This window comes from Boleophthalmus pectinirostris, unplaced genomic scaffold (genome assembly GCF_026225935.1).
Source record: "Boleophthalmus pectinirostris isolate CB_2022bp ecotype Guang Dong unplaced genomic scaffold, ASM2622593v1 HiC_scaffold_9, whole genome shotgun sequence".
Lineage (NCBI taxonomy): Eukaryota > Metazoa > Chordata > Actinopteri > Gobiiformes > Gobiidae > Boleophthalmus > Boleophthalmus pectinirostris.
This window is the reverse complement of record NW_026571541.1, coordinates 2,853,829-2,874,536: the sequence shown is the minus strand read 5'-3', so window position 1 is coordinate 2,874,536 and position 20,708 is coordinate 2,853,829. Positions and strand designations below refer to the sequence as shown.

At 42.9% G+C, this 20,708-nt stretch overlaps 3 protein-coding genes across 6 annotated transcripts in view; all 3 read right to left on the bottom strand.

Annotated features, from left to right (window-relative positions):
* Positions 1–1,251: 1,251 nt before the first annotated feature.
* LOC110172718 (zinc finger protein 235-like) lies at positions 1,252–5,566 on the bottom strand. 2 transcript variants are annotated; one of them, XM_055147759.1, is made up of 3 exons: positions 5,292–5,566; positions 3,098–3,389; positions 1,252–2,760 (listed from the first exon to the last, which is right to left on the bottom strand). In XM_055147759.1, the coding sequence occupies exons 1-3, from the start codon at positions 5,415–5,417 to the stop codon at positions 1,391–1,393; spliced, it is 1,788 nt and encodes a 595-aa protein (XP_055003734.1). In that variant the 5' UTR covers positions 5,418–5,566; the 3' UTR covers positions 1,252–1,390. The 2 variants fall into 2 exon arrangements, with proteins under 2 accessions (XP_055003734.1, XP_055003735.1); XM_055147760.1 differs by having other exon boundaries at positions 3,098–3,314.
* Positions 5,567–5,708: 142 nt separating this feature from the next.
* LOC110172720 (zinc finger protein 345-like) lies at positions 5,709–12,528 on the bottom strand. The gene is made up of 5 exons (XM_055147758.1): positions 12,453–12,528; positions 11,898–12,371; positions 11,128–11,201; positions 9,369–9,438; positions 5,709–8,041 (listed from the first exon to the last, which is right to left on the bottom strand). The coding sequence occupies exons 2-5, from the start codon at positions 12,265–12,267 to the stop codon at positions 6,468–6,470; spliced, it is 2,088 nt and encodes a 695-aa protein (XP_055003733.1). The 5' UTR covers positions 12,268–12,371; positions 12,453–12,528; the 3' UTR covers positions 5,709–6,467.
* A 3,785-nt stretch (positions 12,529–16,313) lies between these two features.
* LOC110172721 (spectrin beta chain, non-erythrocytic 4) overlaps positions 16,314–20,708 on the bottom strand; it is a 65,459-nt gene continuing 61,064 nt past the window's right edge. For all 3 annotated transcript variants that reach the window (XM_055166889.1, XM_055166890.1, XM_055166891.1), the window contains 3 exons: positions 18,419–18,589; positions 18,234–18,276; positions 16,314–18,160 (listed from right to left, as the gene is read on the bottom strand). In XM_055166889.1, coding sequence (XP_055022864.1) covers positions 17,870–18,160; positions 18,234–18,276; positions 18,419–18,589 — 505 coding nt within the window. In that variant the 3' untranslated portion in view covers positions 16,314–17,869. The remainder of the gene's footprint in view (positions 18,161–18,233; positions 18,277–18,418; positions 18,590–20,708) is intronic.

Below are 20,708 nucleotides of genomic sequence, written 5' to 3'. Positions count from 1 at the left end.
GGACTGTCTTGGGAAGAAAAAAAGGATGTAACCTCATTTAAAGGGAATGAAATGTTCAGTCTACCAAGGGCTTAACTTTATACACTTCCTGAAAATCAAAGTGAAATAATGATGTGGCAGGTCAGGTCAGGTTTGGCCAAAATTTATTTCTGCAACTCAAAATGCTTCTCAATATCTTATGTGGCCCTCATGTGCTTGTCTGCATGTTTGACAATGTCATGACCGCTCCTAATGTGACAGATGGAGTCTTGTGGGATGTCCTCCCAGATCTGTGTAAGGGTATCACTGAGCTCCTGGAGAATCTGAGAAGCAATCTGGCGGCATCTGATGGATCCAAACAGCAGTGAGCAGTGTATTCCACTGAGTCATGTCCTTTAGTCCTACAGAAGCTGAACCACATCAGTGCACATGGAACGAGATGTTTTTTCAACACTTACAGTTTATGTAAATGAGCCACATGGTTTAAAGTTTTGTTTCTGTAAAATCATAAACAAATGCGTGCAAAACTGCATTAAACACATTGTAATCTCAAACAAGCTGGTGTGGCTCTATAGAAATTATTGTAAATTTATGTTATTTATGCAGAAAATTTGTATTAATATTTTGCATCTGTGTATATAGCTTGTAAATGAGTATTTGGAAACGTTTGGTTTGATCTGCGCAGTGGATTGTGGGTTTCCTCATAGCTCCTTAATGCTGGTTAGGAACCTCCCGAGCTTCCTATGCTAAAGGAAGCATAATTGCTTCTTTCCTTACTCCTTCCTGACCTCATTGATCAATTCGGATGGTCCTTGTCATGATGGATGATAACGCATGTCAGGAATAAGTTCATTTAACAATTTTTGGATGCACCGCTCTCCTCGATCCTGTAGGAAATGGGTGAGGAAGTGCCACCCACAGGGGAGACACAGCGAAGAGATATTCGCTGTGTGAGATATATAACTCCTCACTGAGACTAATAAAGTTTGATTCTTTTCTTTGATGGCTGCCTACTGAAGCCTCCCTCATGGTTACTCCTTCCTTCTGTGGTTTTCTTTGGGACACCGATTAATATGACACATTTGATTGACAGCTGAAAAAAGGAGAATCGAGGTGAGGAATCATGAAAGAGAAAGAATTGGGGAAAGAGAAATGAGATGCAGCCGCGGCTTCTATCAGCGCTGATCAATATGATTCAGGAAATGTTTCACTATACTGCCCTCTACAGGGTAAAAACCACAAAACACTCATAAATAGGAGAAAACCATATCCTCTGATCTAAAAATGATTTATTGCTGAAATAAATTATGTTGACAGTGTGAACTGTAACCCAACCCTTTTGTTGTTGGAGATATTTTTGCTGCTAATTAGAGGAGCAGTTGATTAGATGAATGTTCCATGTAAGGGGAGCTCAGTGAGGCAGGTGGGCCCACAGTCCGGGCTGCTGCATCCCACAGCTGTGCTTCTTGAGCAGGCGGGAGTCAGAGAATCCTAGGCCACAGCTGGAGCAGGAGTAGGGTCTCTGGCCTGTGTGCACCTGCATGTGGAACTGTACATGTGTGAGCTGTCTGAAGCGTGCCCCACACACCTCACACTCGTATGGCTTGTGTCCTGAGTGTATGAGCAAGTGCTTGCGGTAGTTGGCCTGGACTCTGAAGGCCTTCCCACAGTGCTGGCACTGGTGAGGTTTCTCCCCCGTATGCTGCAGGCGGTGGCTCTTCAGAGCCTGCTGGTTGATGAAGGCCTTCTCACACATGTCACACTGAAAGGGTCGCTCACCAGAGTGCAGCCGCAGGTGGTAGTTGTATGTGGCTTTGTAGAAGAAGGTCTTTGGACACAGATGGCACTTGTACTGCTTCATGTCAGAGTGGATGAGCTGGTGCTTGTGCAGGGCGCTGGCATCCTCAAAGCTCCGGTGACAGGTATCACAGCTGAAGGGAGTCACGTCCAGGGTGGTCTTGTCCAGGCGCAGGATGACCCGCCGCTGCCCCGCTCTGCTCTGACCTCCAATCTGCCCCCTGCCTCTCACTCCCCCCTGGTGCTCCTTCTCATGGACTTGCTTCTGATGTCGCTGGAGCTGGAAGTTGTAGAGAAAGGTGCGCCCGCACAGGTCACACATAAAGGTCTTGGGAGCCCCGTGAATGAGCATGTGGGCCTTGAGCTTGTTCTGGACAAAGCTCTTGCTGCAGATGGGACACTTGAAGGGCCGCTCGCCGCTGTGAATGCGCATGTGGCGCTTGAGGTTCTGCTGAAAGGTGAAGCGGGCTCCACACAGCTCACAGCTGAAGCTCCGGCCATTGTGTACAGACTGGTGCAGCTGGAGAGAGCGCTTCAGCTTGAAGCTCTTGTCACACTGGGAACACATGTAGGGCTGCTCTCTTGAATGGCTGCTCTCGTGGCTCTTGAGGGCGAAGGCGCTTCTAAAGCTCTTCCCGCACTCAGAGCACGGGTGAGGCTTGTGTCCGGAGTGCACAGCCACATGGGCACTCAGGTACGACTTGGTCTTGAAGGCCTTCCCACAGGTGGAGCAGGAAAAAGGTCTAGAGTCACTGTGTAGCTGTTGGTGGGTCTTCAGATACACTTTGTTCTTGAACGTCTTGTCACAGATGCTGCACTTGAAGGGGTTGGGTTTGTTGTCACAGTGTTCCTGCAGGTGGAGCTCTAAGTGGCTGTGTTGAGTGAATATGCCTGTGCAGTGCTCACAGACCAGCGCAGACTGCGGCTCAGCACTGCCCCCTGCAGTTTGTGCAGACTTCTTGTTCTGAACTTGGACAGTGGAGTCTGTAGAGAGAAAATGTGTAGAGATCAGTTCTTTACACTGTAACAGATTCCACTGTGAGTTTCTAGTTCCAGACAGGAGTATGGTCTGATGGATCTAGACTGGTGGACCTAGATAATGGCTGGGTGGAGGCCGCTTCACCTTTCGTGTGGAAAATGAGAGATTTAATGCATTTCATACAAAATTCTGATAAAAAAAAAATAAAAATCAAAAATTAAACATTTTAGCTATTGGACTCTAGACCCTCTTTTTTGTCTTCAATCCAGTCATCACATAGTGGTTTACTCTTTATCTGATGTTTAAATTAATATTAATATTAGGAAAACTGTTCATGATTACCAGGATTTTGTGGGCTTTGCTTCTCAGAAGAAGTCTTCTCTGGTGCTTGCTCAGTAGTGCTCCTTACACAGACCCTCTCCTGCAAGGTGCTCTGACCCTCCTCTGGGATGCTCCTCCTGTGGCTCTCATCTAGCCTCAGTTTGCTTCTCTGGCTCCCCCTGTGGGTCTCCTCTAGGCTCAGTCTGTTCTGCAGGGCCTGGGTCTCACGCCTCAGCAGCTGCACAAAGATACTGTGGATTTTTCTGGTGGCCTCTTGAGCCACCATTATCACCACTGCTCCCTGTGACACTGGCTGTGAGAAAACAACAGTGTTTAAGTACACTTAGGGCATGACCATGCCCAATCTTGAACCATAGGCCTGTATTAAAATCATGAATTGATTTGAATGATAAATGCTGATGTGTAATATAGTTTTATTTACAAATACAAGCACTTGTTTTCATTATATGAAAGATAATGATTTCCTAGATTTAGGCTAGTCATGGTTGTGTGTTGTTTTAAACCTGAAGATGCTTAGGTTATAAATAATATAAGGGTCATTCCACGCCATTTCAACAAATGGCCCACGCACTTCAATCTCAAACAATTTTGAAAAAATTACCAAATAGTCCTTGACTATCATGTACCAACCCTGTGAAATTTTAGTCATTACTTTATAAGTTACAGCTCATTTTATGAGGAGGGTATGTGTCCATTTACGGGCCCAAAATCACATAATTTTTTCTCAGCCGTTTTCACAGGTCGATATCTCCATAAGTATCACACACAGAGGGCTGACATTTTGTAGGCTTGTAGTTCTCTACTCTGTGTTCAAATAACATCTATCAAAAGTTTAGTATCTCAACTCATTGTCATTTTATATGAACTTAAAAATAAAAAAAAAACTTGTTCATTTCCGTGGCGTACCATTTTTAGCCCCTTTTTAAACCTAGTTGTAGGTGTCGGAGACCCTTGAATTTTTTTGAGAATCAAGATATGTACTAGAACTGTTAAAAAAAATTGCCAAATTATGAAAATTTGAAATAGGTTATGTGTGAGGGTCCTGTTAAAAACAAGGAAACGCAACATGGTCCGATTTTCACATGTAATTTATTGCATGTGGGTTGTAAAAAAAAAGGTGGAATAATTTTTTTCCTGAAAGACCTTTCATATGGTACCAAACATATGTATTTTATGAAGCTTCTTAAATTTTTTATTGTATCTTGAACATTCTCGCTTTTGAGGTTTCGGTCATAGTGCAAGACACAATAACACAAGTAAACAGTGACCATGTACTATGTTTTATTTATTATTATTTATTTATTTATTATATAAGCGCAGGGTTCTAAGATGCAGAGCCTCTTTTGGTCTGCTCCAAAGCCATAAGCCTCCGGGAAAGCCTCCCACATGAAATCATGTCATGTATAAATGATAAAATGTTCACATGCCTGACCAAACAATGACTTTTAAACAAACAATCTTGTACACATGAACCTGACTTGTAAGAATGCAGCAACATGAGCTGCAAATATGTTCATAGTGCATGGATGTGGTGACTGAACGGGGTTATAGTTTGATTATTGATTGATTATCACTGCATTAATATACATAGTATTTTATTATTGGCATGTGCCCCATTTATGACATCAGCTTGTCCAGAGACTGCAGGTAGAAATGACCAGTTTCGCTCTAACCTGCACAAACATAATATGGCCTTTGTGTGCAGGTCACTTTTATATGAATTGTCTCTGATAAATAAAGTTAAGGAACTAAATAAAACTCCACCCCATACCGAGGTCCAAATTAACTGCTAAACTGGACAAACACATTGACTTTATTAATAACTCATATTCACTCAATAACGTAAATAAAGAAGTTGGTTAAAATAGTCCAGGAATCTCTAACAGGACACGTCTGGACAAAAATAACCGAAAACTTTGCAAAGAAGTTTTGCAATTGAATTAACTTATAGCGACTTGTGTTGTCTGGCTCAGGGTGGTCAGGATACAGAGGAAAACCACGGTACTTTTCAGCTAAAGCTTATGAAAAACTGGAGTAGCCCAGCAGCTAATCCGCCATCTTTGTTAGCCGCTGCTGCCTGTGATCTCCTCCCTGAACAGTCTTTGATACAGCCCGGTGCCTATGGGTCAATGCATGGATCTATAAGAACAGCTTTAACGAGTGTTGAGGTTGTGAAATGAACAGTGAGACTCACCTTTGTTAGAGGCTTTCCAGGTGGACAGAACAGCTGAAGAGCCGTGTTTATGGCAGTGTCTATGACGGCCCTAGTGGCACTGTAAGCCGCGGCATCCATATCACCTCCGCACTTGTCCAAAGGCATCAAAACTACCAGTATAATGTGTTTTCAGTGTGTGAGAAGGAGTTTGCCTGGCGTCAGACACCTGCGTGTGCGTGTGCGTGAGCGGGGGGCGGGGCTGGCCTCAAGGTGGCATCTCCCTGCATTCGAATCAAAGGCGTAACGAGCACAGTCTATAATAACGGGACACCAAAAAAATGAAATAAATAATATATCTCCTGTAAGTAAGAAAACAGCAAACACTAAACTGTCAAGAGATGTTTCCTTGAGCTGGAAACTGATCATAAAGAAAAAAATCTAATTAGGATTTAAACATTTTGTAATAAACATTGTATTATTGTATACCAGTCTAGGCTTTCAAATAATCCAGGTTAAACTTTTTCTATATTTATGGAATCCATACCCTACTCATTATTAAAAGTGGTGCAGAACAGTACAGCAACGTGACTTTATTAGAAACATAAGGCACAGAACTGAACCATAGACTACAGTCTATGACTTAAACACAGTGGCCCTCATTACCAAAGCTGTGCTGGGTCAGTGCAGAGAAAAGTTAAAACCCCAAAAAAGCTGTGGCTCATTATATTGCTCAAATAAAACTCAAATAAAATTTTGTTACAGCTGACATTTCCGGGGGTTGTACTTCATATTTCCAGAAGCCACTCCTGAGCATGTTTACACTGTGTGAAATTATGCTGCATTCATGTGATCTCAGAACCGCTGATACAACTTTATTTATCAGACCTAAAAATATCAGATCTATCACAGCTCTGAAAAGACCTGTTTAACAGCCAGTAGTAACATACGTTAATACAATGATTATTAGTTATCTATTAGTTGTTTCATTGGAAAAATATGTAGAAACGCTTATTGTGGTTACAGGACAGTTTCTGTGAGGAGATAGTTGTTTCAACTTTCCCACATTAGTTTCCCATTTAAATTCCAACTTGAGTCCCTTTTCCGGAACTTGGATCTTTAGTATTCCCGAGATCACATAAAAGCAGCATCCACCTTGTCCGTTGACAAGGCAGAGTCAGTTTTGTCATGATAAAGTTTGATAGAAGAGGACCTTCATCATGAGCCGTGGCAGCTATGTTTCTTGAGCTGTCGGGAGTCTGAAAAGCCTCGTCCACAGGTGGGACAGGAGTACAGCTTCTGTCCTGTGTGCAGCTGCATGTGGGCCTTCAGCTGGTTGGACTGGTGGAACTTCTTCTCGCAGTACATGCACTGAAAGGGCTTATCTCCGCTGTGGATGCGCATGTGTCTGTAGAAGTTGCCGTCGGTACGGAAGGCTTTGCCGCACTGGTCACACTTGTAGGGCTTCTCTCCTGTGTGGATGCGCTCATGCTGCTTCAGGCTGCTGGCCTGGAAGAACCTGTTTCCACACACGTCGCACACAAAGGGCTTGTCGCCTGTGTGGCTGCGCTGGTGGTAGCTAAACGAGTACTTGTTGTGGAAGGACTTGTCACACACTTCACAGGTGAACTCCTTGTTCTCACTGTGGCCCTTCTCGTGCAATTTGAGGGACCAGGCGGCCGAGAAGCCTCGCAGGCAGATTTTACAGCTGAAAGGCTTGTCCACAGCTCTGTTTCTCCGGCGCAGCCCAGGACCCTGCTGCCCATCTGACTCCTCGCGGTTAGCATGTACAAACTTTTGGTGCGCCCGCAGCCTGCAGTTGAACAGGAAGGTCTTTCCACACAGGTCGCACATGAAGGGCTTGCTAGCGCCATGGATGAGCATGTGCGACTTGAGCTTGTTGTTGTCAGAGAAACTTTTGCCACAATCCTGACAGCTGAAGGGCTTTTCACCTGTGTGGATACGGATGTGTCTCTTCAGGTTGTTGTTGAGGCTAAAGCGAGCTCCACAGATGTGGCACGTAAAAGGCTTTTCTCCAGTGTGCACCACACTGTGGCGCTTTAAGGCAGTGCCAGTGCGATAGGAGCGGTTACAAACAGAGCAGACGAATGGGCTAATGCCTGTGTGCTTTCTGCGATGTACTGTCAGGGAGTGGGCGTACTTGAAGCTCTCTTCACACTCAGAGCACTTGTACTTCTTGGTGTTGGTGTGGACCATCTGGTGGAATCGGAGGGTGTCTTTACTCTTGAACTCTTTGCCGCAGGTTGCACAGCTGTAGGGCCGGTCCTCCGAGTGGACCACCATGTGGCAGCGTAGCTGCACAGAGCTCTTGCACGTCTTATCACAGAGTGAACACTGAAAGGTCAGAGCCTCTTTCTGGTGACGCACTCGATGGTTCTCCAGGGACTGCTCCAGCCTGAAACTGCGCCCACACTGGTCACAGGTGAAGGCTTTGGGGGGATTCTGCTGGTGGCGGGCCATGTGGTTGTGCAGGGATAGCTCCTTCCTGAAAGCCCTCTTACAGTGTGGGCAGGGAAAGGGCAATGGCTCCTTCTCCTCATGACTCTGGGCATGTTTCTCCAGAGCTGCCTCGTCAGTAAAAGTGCGCTCACACTGCTCACAGGGAAAGGCTTTGAAGTGCACCTTCATATGCTTGTTCAGGTCTCCTTTCCAGTGAAAGCCCATGTTACAAAAGTCACAGAAGTATCGCTTCAAAGGCTTCAAGGTTCTGCCTGAGACTCGACTGGCCAGCACCTCCACAGGGCCCGTGTCCTCCTCCTCCTCACCAGCACCTAAAACAGACCACAGTTTGTACTCAAGGAGGGGATTCTTACCAATGCTTTCCATATACAGTGAGGAAAATAAGTATTTGAACACCCTGCTATTTTGCAAGTTCTCCCACTTAGAAATAATGGAGGGATCTGAAATTTTCATCGTAGGTGCATGTCCACTGTGAGAGACATCATCTAAAAAGAAAAATCCAGAAATCACAATTTATGATATTTTTATTATTTATTTGTATGATACAGCTGCAAATAAGTATTTGAACACCTGTCTATCAGCTAGAATTCTGACCCTCAAAGACCTGTTAGTCCACCTTTAAAAAGCCCACCTCCACTCCATTTATTATCCTAAATCAGATGCAACTGTTTGAGGTTGTTAGCTGCATAAAGACAACTGTCCACCCCATACAATCAGTAAGACTCCAACTACTAACATGGCCAAGACCAAAGAGCTGTCCAAAGACACCAGAGACAAAATTGTACACCTCCACAAGGCTGGAAAGGGCTACGGGGAAATTGCCAAGCAGCTTGGTGAAAAAAGGTCCACTGTTGGAGCAATCATTAGAAAATGGAAGAAGCTAAACATGACTGTCAATCTCCCTCAAACTGGGGCTCCACCCAAGATCTCACCTCATGGGGTCTCAATGATCCTAAGAAAGGTGAGGTGTTTTTCTGCACATGGGACAGGGCGGCTGCACTGTATTAAGGAGAGGATGACCGGGGCCATGTATTGCGAGATTTTGGGGAACGACCTCCTTCCTTCAGTTAGAGCATTGAAGATGGGTCGAGGCTGGGTCTTCCAACATGACAATGACCTGAAGCACACAGCCAGGATAACCAAGGAGTGGCTCTGTAAGAAGCACATCAAGGGTCTGGCACGGCCTAGCCAGTCTCCAGACCTAAACCCAATAGAAAATCTTTGGAGGGAGCACAAACTCCATGTTTCTCAGCGACAGCCCAGAAACCTGACTGATCTAGAGAAGATCTGTGTAGAGGAGTGGGCCAAAATCGCTCCTGCAGTGTGTGCAAACCTGGTGGAAAAACTACAGGAAACGTTTGACCTCTGTAATTTCAAACAAAGGCTACTGTAACAAATATTAACATTTATTTTCTCAGGTGTTCAAATACTTATTTGCAGCTGTATCATACAAATAAATAGTTAAAAAAATCATACATTGTGATTTCTGGATTTTTTTTTTCAGATTATGTCTCTCACAGTGGACATGCACCTACGATGAAAATTTCAGACCCCTCAATGATTTCTAAGTGGGAGAACTTACAAAATAGCAGGGTTTTCAAATACTTATTTTCCTCACTGTACAATAGTCATACTAACATTTATATCTTTTTGAATTGGGTCCTCTCTTCCTTTTTGATCTCTCAGCAGCTGAGCCATCAAGTACATTCTGTAAAAAAATAAAAAAATAAACAATAACAAAAAATTAAATAAAACAAAACAATACAATTCAACACAATACATTTATTAATATTTCAGCACAGACAAACCAGATCATATGAGTCAAAAGTTTATATAAATATAAATGGACATATACTATATAATATATAAATTGACATAGCTAACGTGCTAGTCGCCATATTCCAAATAGGAGGATCGCATGTGGCTCTTCCAGCTCCTTCTGACTCTGGCTCCCATTGACTTACATTGGAATATTGTGACCCCTCTCTCTATAAGCCTTATCATTTTGGTCTTAAAATGTTTGTATTCACCCGCTCTACATGATCCTGGTGTTTTTCTTTGTTTGTTTGTTTGTTTGCTTTTTACTATTTTGTCTGTCAAAAAACTTTTATTCCTATTATAGAGCCTGGCTCCAAATTTGCTCTTGTAACTGCTCCTCCTGCAACAAGAGCTTCATTTAAGTGGAGCTGAACGCTGTGGGTGATGTCACACTTACTTAGTCCGCTTCTTTATACAGTCTACGGTTTAGCTGAGTTATTTAACTTTTACATCATATATTTGATGTCTTCTGTGTGCGCATACAATGTAGAAAGTAGTAAACATGAAGATTAAAACACTGAAGGACAGGGTGTGTCCAGACTTCTGACTGGTACCTATCTTTAGCCAATTCCTCCCAAGTTATGAGTTTGTGTGCTCATGGTCATTTTCCAAATCAGATTTTTGACTAGGTATTGACACTAAAAAAGTCGCATTCACAGGGCAGAAACGAACCTTTCCTGAATGTCTTTAGAATGATCTTGAGCTGTATCAGTACAAGAGCACATAGACTAGTATACACCCAGGGACCACTATGGAACCTACATGGACCACTGAGGGATTATACACATATAAGACCACATGGAAATAGAAAATACTATTAAGTATTAAAGTACTATTGTGTTGCTGTGTGCACTATGCTGGAATTACATTAAATTATTGTCTAAATCAGTGTTTCCCAAAATTTGTTTTCTGGGGACCCATATTTTAAAAGTCACAAATCTTCACGAACCAAGTCAATAAACATTATTTGCAAATCACAAAATAATGGTTTATTTGACCATTACTGAACATTAATGAGGATATGTTACTGAGTGATTGTGTCTCTCTGAACAATTACTATTACTCACATTTTAAACCAAGTAAGTGGCGTATTAAATTTAGCCCATTTCTTTTTCTTTTCAACATTCAATTGAACCAGCAGTCATTAGAAAATCAATCAGTCAATTAGAAAAAGATTTGAAATTATACAAAACATGTTTTTGCATTTCAACATATCTAATGAGATAGGTGGGCCTGTCTGCGTTTTTGTAACATGTTCGATTCCGTGGTGCAGAAGGAGAGCACAGCAGCAGATCAGTGACACAACCTTTATTTTGCAGACCTACATGCAGATCATGACAAGGCGACCCCCAAAAAAATCTGCGATGCACCTGAGGGCTGTGACCCTATCTTTGGGAAACAATGGCCTAAATAAATAATGTTTTTTAATTCATGGTAATAGGATCTGTACTGAGTATTGAGTCTATTCCTTAGTATCAAAAAAGAGTTTGAAATTTCAGTATTGTGACAACACTACATTACACTGCAACACATTTTGACTCAAACCCGACCCGTGTGGCTGAGAGTGTGCTGCACTCACTGGGCTGTCTGGGCTGTGGGGGGCCTCCAGAACCAGCGGCTCTGGATCAGTGGATACGAACAGCACAGGAGCCTCTGGAAAGACAGGGACACATGTTTAAATGAATGAACATGCAACATTTTAAAGGAACACAATGTAATTTTTCTGGTGGGTCCACTTGTCTCCATGAAGATGTTATTGCTTTGCTTCTCACGGAATGTTACAGTGAGTCTGGCCTTTACTCAATCACAGGCAGTGATGTAACAATATAACAACCAAAATATCATGATATCTTATTGTCAAGGGTCTCACAACAATATTGGGGGCGGTTGCAATCTACTGACTTACAAGTTGCTTTGCTTAAATGCATTGTTTTATAGTAGCAAGAGCTAGTAAACATAGGGAACTACACTGACCATGATTCATTTCTGTGCTGTTTTTTTAAACTTTAATTTGTGTTATTATGATTCTCAAGTCTTGTGAAGGAATTGTAAAAACAAAAAGTAACCTATCTACAATTCTATTAGCCTCACCAAAGGATCGGAATAAATATCGTACCGTGAGATTTGGATATCGTTACATTCCCAATCACAAGTGCCTTCACTGCCAAACTGCCCATTTAAAAAGCACACATTCTTGCTGTGAGAGGGGTAGTAGTAACTTTCCAGACCAGGAAAAGCAACAACATTCCCATTATGAAAAGCAGGAGGCGAACCTTCCACAAGAAAAGTTCCTTAGTGATCCTTTATAGTGAGTCGTGTTAAAGAGCGGTACACTGAGACTACACTCACCCAGCAGAAAGCCGTCCTGTAGAAGCACGTTCTCGGCATTTTCACCCAAGCTCTGGAGCATCGTCTCCGGGTTTCCCTCATCATCTCCCCGGTGTCCCGCTTTAGGCCTCCGCTGCAGCGCCCCCTCCAGCTGCTGCACACGGGCCCGCAGAGACTCCACCTCCCCCAGCAGCTCGGTGTACACGGCGTGGATGTCCAGCACCAGAGAGCTCTGGATGCTCCGAAAGCTCTGCGCGTGGGCCTCTTCCATGTCCGGCAGCGGCCCCTCACGTCCCCAGGCCTGCCGGCACGCCAGCATCGTGGCCTGGACGGCGGCTTCCACCAATGTCCCCACCGCAGTCACAAACTTCTGCTCCATGTTCTGCTCCATGTCCTGAGAGGTTTTGTGGACGAAGCGCGGCCGTCCGTAGCTCACACGCGCATTTGGAGATGCAGCACACCGCAGGCCTCGCTCACACTCAACATGTGATAGAACTGAAGTGAAAAGGGACAGGTTTACACCGCAGAATCGTTATTATAATATACCCATGGATCGTTCGGGATTAGCGAATTTACCAACAAAGTTGTGCTTCCGCGTCTGATTGAGCCCGCAGTCACCTCTAAACCGGACACGGAGCAGCCCTCTTCGCGTGGTTTCGCCCCCTATCGCCGCGGAGTGTGCTTTGTGTTTTGAAAATATGAATCTCTTCACTCCCTGTAGGAACAGGCTGAATAACACTCAGCATCTGTCTAGGGACTACAGATGAAAAATAGCCCTCTGTCATATTTACATTGAACTAACTCTGTCATATTGAACTGCTGATACATATGCACACAGAAACATGCAAGCCCCTGAAATTAATCAACAACTAACTAATTAACTTCCATGAACACATAAGCCTAGTGAAGTCTGAGCACTGATAACTGGCATTATAATGCCTTTTAACAATTGTACAGCTGTACAATACAGGTACAGATCCCTTCAAGTCCCCTCAATACTTTACATTTATGTGTGTGTTTTTTACGAAAGAGCATAGTAGTCAGTGAAAAAAAAAAAAAAATTGGAGGGGGGAGGGGGGATTATCTCGTAATTACGAGATAGTTTATTTTGTTTTTACGACATTTTTTTTTAATGCCAGTGAAGGTAAAAACTACGAAAGAGCATTGTAGTCAGTGAAAAAAAAAAAATCTTTAGGGGGGAGGGGAGGGGGATTATCTCGTAATTACGAGATACTATCTCGTGTGTGTGTGTGTATATATATATATATATATATATATATATATATATATATATATATATATATATATATATATTAGGGGTGTCAAATTAGCGCGTTAATTGCGATTAATTAATTACAGTCATATTTAGCGTGTTATGTTTTTTAATCACGTTAATCTAATTTTTAATCTCTAACTTTACTGTTTCTGTATGTGAGTTGCTTTATTATAAAATCTGTTTTTATGTGTTGTTGTCCCAACAACACATAAAAACACACACACAAAAAACACTTTTACAATTTTTTTAAATTTCGGTAATTCCACTCATTGCCGGAAACCCACACAAAACGCGCGCAGTAAGAGCGATGTAAACGTCATGATCACGTTGGCGGCGTCAGTCGCACAATGGAGGAGGTCGAAGAGCCAGTAGAACAGAGGCAGCAGTGCACAGGTAAAAACACATTCGTATCTTGGAAATTATTCTCCCGACGTGAAATATAAAAGAAAATAACAAATATAAAATCGCCTACAACTTAAATGTCACTGGTGAAAACAACCTGCATAGACTCATGTCTGCACTACTGTCCTATAGTGACCTGCCACATGAGGGGACACACACACAAACACACACACACAAACACAAACACACACAAACACACACAAATACAAACACACACAAACACACACCTTCATCATCGTCATTAACCTGAGAACGCGCGGACCACGTTTCCGTTACTGCGCGGACACTGCTGTCCTCCCGTGCGCCGCGTACGTTTTCTCGCGTACGCTGTGTAAACCGCGCTTCCTCCTGTGCGCCTCTAAACCAGAACTAACCCCAAGACTAAAACCGGGACTAACCTAGTCGAGGACTAAACCAGGACTAAACCAGGTCTAAACCAGGTCTAAACCAGGACTAAACCAGAACTAAAACCAGGTCTAAACCAGGTCTAAACCAGGACTAAACCAGAACTAAAACCAGAACTAAAACCAGGTCTAAACCACGTCTAAACCAGGACTAAACCAGGACTAAACCAGAACTAAAACCAGGTCTAAACCAGGTCTAAACCAGGACTAAACCAGAACTAAAACCAGAACTAAAACCAGGTCTAAAATCAGGACTAACCCATTCCAGGACTAAACTAGGACTAAAGTAGGACTAAACCAGAACTAAAACCAGGACTAAAACCAGTGATCTCATATATAAAGCATTTCTCTATCAATAATATTTTTAATATGGTTAAGGAAAGACTGGACTTTTTATTGTCTTTAAGTAGACAAAAGTTATTATGTTCAGATTTCCTCGTCTTTGCTACTTTACAGCAAACAGTTTCTTATTCATGGAGACTTGGGCTCAACAACCAATTTGAAGAGAACAAACAAGAACAACATTTGCAGGATGTGGTTGCTACATTCATGTAGTTTTAAAAAGCATGACAATATCAAGTAATCCAAAGTATTCAAATTACTCACTTTAAGTAATTAAATGGATTAAGTTACAAACTACATTTTGGGATATGTAATCTGTAATCTGTAGGGGAATACATTTTAAAAGTAACCTTCCCAACACTGCAGATTAGTAATAGTAATAATAATGATGATACTGTGGAATGTAAGTGACTGCATCTGTTAAAGTTTGTTAAACAATAAATGACTTTATAAAGTCACTTTTTTTGTTCTATATCAGTCTTTTGATCTGCCACAATAATGTAATAAAGAATTTAAATGAAAATACCTCAAATTGAAGGCTTTTCTCAGCAATTTTTAGGTGAGATTAAAAAGAGATTAATTAGATTAATTAATTACAGATCATAATTAATTAATCTCTCAATTTTTTTAATCGCATGACAGCACTTATATATATATATATATATACACACACACACACTTATATACTGTATAGGCTAGTGTCTTTTATGGTTTGGGTTCCAGATAAGTCTTCTGCACCCTCATTTCAAAATCTGCTTTTAACTGCTTTAAATGCATTTTATGAGGGCCACCTGTAGGCCTATTCACACTTCTCCACAGAGTAATCCCAGGAAATGGACAGTGCACAGAGCAAAAGCCAAAGGTATTTATTGGTTTGATGGCTGATGTAGGAACAGAACAGGAGGAGCTTCGAGTCTCTGCGTATCCAAGGACCTGTGCCTTGTGTCCTCTTTGCTCTGATTATGTCCAACATGCAAATCATTAATTGCATTGATCTGGCATTCACACCTAGCTGAGATGCATTACATTTGTTACAAAAATTATACAAAATTGTCAAAGAAAAGGTCTTTTCTGTTGGGAACCCTGGCCATAGCCACTAGCTGCTTTCCCACTGCCCAGAAGATGGCTCTAGCATGGTTTACACAGCTCTGTTTTACGTACTTTGAATTTGGGATGTGGTGATTCCTCAATTAATTAATAATCACTAATGGTGATTATTCAGCTCAGTATAACTGGGGCCGTGAGATGAACACCATTTTAGAGGTGTTACCAGCTCTATTTGAAATGTGGTTAAGAGTGGAATTGACGTGCTTAGTCCAGATTTTGACTACCAATTTTAATTCTGTCTTTTGACCAAAAAAGTTTTTAGCCCCAAGTCAAAATACCAAAAATCTGAGAAAGCAGAGCTGTGCAGTGCTGACGGGGCCAGTGGAAATGGTCTGTAATACACGTCATTAATAAAGAAATCAAAAAAGGTGCATTTGAAAGATGTGTGTAGTGTGGACATAAGGCAGACTGGGCTTTAGAATGAAGACATTTTGGTCAGAGCTTCATTCCATAGAAAAATAGGTGGAGAGCATTGGGGGATGACCTCCTCATTGGGTGCAGGTGAAGAGAAACTGGACGACTGCACAGGTACACATGCGCTCATGGGGATGAGGGTGCGGCAAAGGACTGGGAAGGGGGAGGGTTGGGGGCGTGTTTGGAAGACAGGGGCAGGGCCATTTCTAGCCAAAACCAGATTGTACACATGGGCCACCAGAACTGAGCACATCTAAGTGTGTCTGTTTATTTTCATCATATATTTAGGTTGCATTCACACCCAGGACTAAACTCTGAACCAAACCTAGACATGACCTTACAAAGATGAGTGAGTGTGAAACCATATCCTATCGCCATTATTCGGGGGTGTGTGATTGACAGGCAGCTTAACCAATCAGGGTCTGGTAAAAATAAACATGGCGGCTTACATTAAAAGAGGAGTGAGAAAAAACATGGATTTCTGTAGAAAAATCAATGGAAGCACAGAATTCTTATTTATATCAGGTAAAAGAAGTGATTTTGTTCTGAATAGGGATGCACCAATATCTGTGCCAATACAGAAAAATATGATGGAATATTGTCTGTCTCCTGCCTTTGAGAGACACATGCTACAAATTAGTGGCTGTGGTTGGACTGTCCATGTTGGGAGGCAGGTTTGTCACGATTCCAGATCCTTCTAGCTTTGAAGAGAATGTAGAAGGGACTGGCTAAAGCAGGACTAGAGCACAATCAAACCAAAGTCTACATCAAAACTAAACTAGCATCAAACCAGAACATTTCATCCATTGCAGTTCGCTTTTAGGTACAAGCAAAGAAATTCACATAAATCATCATGGCAATCTCTTTCAGTTGGTTGGTCAGTTCAGGTGAATGGAGCCCCCCCCAAACAACATCTTGTATAGTTCCCCACAAACTAGAAGCAGCCCTGCTATTTTTAACAGTCAGTTCACAGCAAATGTTTACACCCTTCTGAAGATGCTGAAGGTCCTGCTGGAACATGGCTTTGGGAAGGAACATGTGGACTTGTGCTTTTTACTAAAGGCGAGTGGATTCTGAAATGTCACTAACCAATTACATGCACAGCTAATCCTCCAAGCTAAGGTACTCACAACCAAGATCGGTCCAAGGACAGAATTCCCAACGGGACAAAACCGTAGTTCCTACAGACACATTTGTAAATCTCTGTCACAGACTATGGCTTCAGTCTTCAAAATAAAGTTATTTCTTAAGAAAACAACAAAAATTGTATAGAAAGGCAAGTGAGATATTCTAAGATGAGTGAGATGTTCTAGGAAGAGTGTGATGTTCTAAGGAAATGAAGGAGTACAGTGAGATGTTCTGAGGAAGTGACGGAGGAGCATTTTTGCGAAGTTCCGTGAGAAGTACACATGGTTCCCTCTTGTAAATTAAAAATTCAATTTAAAAAGAAACATGGAGAGTCAATATAAAACTACTGTACTTTTAGGATGACTGACTAACTGACATTAAGAGGGAGTATTCAGAGACAGCTGATATGTTCTGTGGAATGGAGATGCTTTGCACACATACAAAGGAGGGATATCTGAGGTTAGAAATGCCAAACTAGAAGCCCAGAGGAAGACCCAAGACTAAAGAAAAGATTAGCATGTGCTTCTGAAAGATGAACTTCTGTGGGACTTGATTCAAGTCAAGTTAAGTCAAGATGTGTCCTTTTATCTGCTCAAAATGCATTATGGTCAGGCTCCGGACCAAGCCAGGAGTCTACCTCCAAGTGTCTTTCAAGTGTCTTCCAGGTGTCCTCAGGTGTCCAACTCCAACAAAATAAAGACATGAGACATCTTCATATTCAGAGACACAGATGGACTCAGACAGACACTGCTCATTTCACACAAAACAAACAGAAAACATTAGGGCTACGCTTGGTTTACTCAACAGTGCTGGAGAGCTCTCTGGAGCTGTATTCTTCTGCTTCCCCACTGTCCTCCGCTGTCCTATGCAGTCCATCCTGGACAGAGGAGGCTCTACAGTAGCAACAGAATTTTCTCTGCTCACTTCTTCTTGCTTGATTTTTCAGAGCGTTTTGAGTCAGATTTTACAGTTTTCTCAGAGCGCTCAACTCTGTCTTTTTCTTTCTCAGGTCCCCGATCAGGTCCCCGATCGGGGCCCCGGTCAGACCCCCGGTCTGGACCCCTGTCAGAGCGGTTGTCGGCCTTACTGCCTTCCCGCCGCGTGCCCTCGTCTGTGGATGAGGTAGTGGGTTGAGGCTGGCCCCATTTGCCAATTTCCTCATGCTCCGAGATACTGGTGGAGATACTGCCCACCCAGGCCTTCAGGTCGTCCTACCGTTGAACAGAAGAGTGGTGAAAATCAACTATGCACTGTGTTTTAAGATGACTGTGAAAAATGTCTCACCTCATCTTTTGCATGAAATAGGTACTCACTGCCGTCTTTTGTCCTGTAACACACCAAAGACATGACTGTAATGACTTTACAGCAGCAGAATTCCACTTAAATTAAATTAGCTTAAATTATGTAATAAATGAGCATAGCATATGTGCATTATTCCTCTCCTAAAAGCTTGTGGGCCTGTGTCTCACTTGAGTGTGAAAACGTTCTTCTTCTTCTTGTAGCCGTTGGTGACATCACATTGGCAGTGGCCCAGGCTAAGGGCAGCCTCGTTGTTGTAAGGCGTGCCAGTGCTCTTGGCATCCTTGAAGAAGCCCAGCTCGCCTTTATTGAGCACGCAGTACAGGTTCACCCAGGACCTGCTGTGAGAGGAGAGACGGCGGGGTCAGGGGCGGGGCTACCTGTGAGACAACACTCACCTGAGCCTAGCAGATAGGTGCCATGGGCCGCGGCCATAACACTGGAACACCACGACACATACACGGACAGAGACAGAGACAGGCAGGGACAGACGGGGAAAGACAGAGAGGACAGGGACACCACACTTACCTTAAAGAGGAGCCAAGGGACAGCCCGCAGTGTGCACAGGAGAGGACACAACACAGCACACAATTGGTTAAGTCCCATTTGAACAAATCCTCAGGACAGTGCATGCAACCTTGACAAATCATTCACACATGGGCATCACTGAGTCCTCCCACTCCCTCATACACTTATTTATTACCTCCACCAAGGAGGTTATGTTTTTGCCGGCGTTTGTCTGTTTGTTTGTTTGTTTGTCTGTTAGCAACATAACTCAAAAAGTTATGGACCGATTTTGATGAAATTTTCAGGATTTGTTGGAAATGTGAAAAGGAAGAACTGATTTCATTTTGGGGGTGATCCGGAAGAAATCCTGGATTCTGGATCACTTTGAAATTTTAGTTAACATTGTGGTAAATGGGGCCAAACATTTTGTTTCTCAATATCTCGGTTAATTACTGACCAAACCCCATGAAATTTGACTCAGGGATGGACAATGGGATCCTCTTTCATATTCCAAAGGCTGATCCGGATCTGATCCAGAAGACTGATTTTATCGCAATTTATATAAAAAATGGGGGTAGTCCTTGTCGGAGGTCTGCGCTCTCTGAGTGCTTTTCTAGTTTATTTATTTATTTGATTGATTGGGACAGTACATCTTAAAGAACAGACATGACACCCCACCCTGCTATTAGAGACAAAGACATAACCCCATTCATGCTCATCTAAATCTGCAATTGCAATTCAACTGATAGCTATTCACACCTAAACCCCATCCCTGACTCCAGCCTTAACCCCAGTCCTGATCCGACCCCAGCAGGAGCACTAAATGACACCCAGGAAACATGCAGTGGGCTGGGACTCCACAGGCGTATCCGGTCTGCAGCCATGTTCTGTCTAAGGGCTGAACATCATGAATGCGCTCATCATGTTGTGGCTATGTAAAGGCCAAATGTTCTGCTGACGCCTGTTTCTGGATACCTATGCACTGGTCTGATAAATTCAAAAAATTTTATTTCGCTACAATTGTCCAAGAAGGTCACACCAATAGACTTTCCATATGGTGATATCTTTATGTTATTGGTACCAGAATGCTATTGATATTGTAGCACATTGAACTGAGACATGGGCAGACAGAATGCTTTACTGTGGAGGAGGAGCGGTGCTGACAGAGGAACAGCCAGGCCAATACACAGTAATGTTACCTTTTGTCCCCTAAGTCATGTCCATTCCGTCATGTCCCCTCAGTTAGGCCCGCACAGTGGTGCTGACTTAGTCATGACTCCTTACTCATGTCCACTCTCTCATGTCCACTGAGGCATGTCCACTCAATCATGTACCCTCAGTTATGTCCCCTTAATCATGTCCACTTTGTCATGTCCACTCAGTCACATTCACATTCACCATGTCCACTCACAGTCCTGTCAACTCAGTCCTGTACCTGAGCCACATTGCACTGTGCTCACTCATTCAGAGGAGCAGATGAGCCAGGTTCATGAGCAGACTATAGCCCCAGATCAGGCTTTAGCGCTGGGCTGGGTAAGAGCTCTACAGGGTAGCTTGTCTGGCTCACCATTAGGCTTTGGCTCACCAGTCCAACATGCAGCTGCTGCACATGCTGTTTTAGGCCTACATCAGAGAAGGGGTCTCTTATCCAGGCTTTGGCCATACTGTTAGTATTCCCAATATATCTATCTGACAATAAAATACACTATACATGCTACTGAATCCAATCCTATTATTCAAATTGTATTTTCAAATAAAAAGCTGTACATCATTTTGTATACTAAATATGAAATAACCCTAAAGTTCCTATGTCCATGAACAGTCCTATACGTCTGTGTAAAAGCATAACATTAGGACCATGTAGTGGTAAAAGACACTGGATATCTCAAGTTGCACAATCAATGCAATACAATAGAAAGATAGAGATGGTGTAAGGGAAGAAGCTACTCTATG

Excerpts from the sequence above, each read along its gene's own strand:
- LOC110172718 (XM_055147759.1), bottom strand. The coding sequence starts at position 5,417 with ATGCCTTTGGACAAGTGCGGAGGTGATATGGATGCCGCGGCTTACAGT. Across the intron at positions 3,390-5,291 it reads CTGGAAAGCCTCTAACAAAG|CCAGTGTCACAGGGAGCAGT; the intron begins GTGAGTCTCACT and ends GTTTTCTCACAG. Across the intron at positions 2,761-3,097 it reads GCAAAGCCCACAAAATCCTG|ACTCCACTGTCCAAGTTCAG; the intron begins GTAATCATGAAC and ends TTCTCTCTACAG.
- LOC110172720 (XM_055147758.1), bottom strand. The coding sequence starts at position 12,267 with ATGGAGCAGAACATGGAGCAGAAGTTTGTGACTGCGGTGGGGACATTG. Across the intron at positions 11,202-11,897 it reads ACAGGACGGCTTTCTGCTGG|AGGCTCCTGTGCTGTTCGTA; the intron begins GTGAGTGTAGTC and ends CTGTCTTTCCAG. Across the intron at positions 8,042-9,368 it reads CAATTCAAAAAGATATAAAT|GTGCTGGTGAGGAGGAGGAG; the intron begins GTTAGTATGACT and ends GGTCTGTTTTAG.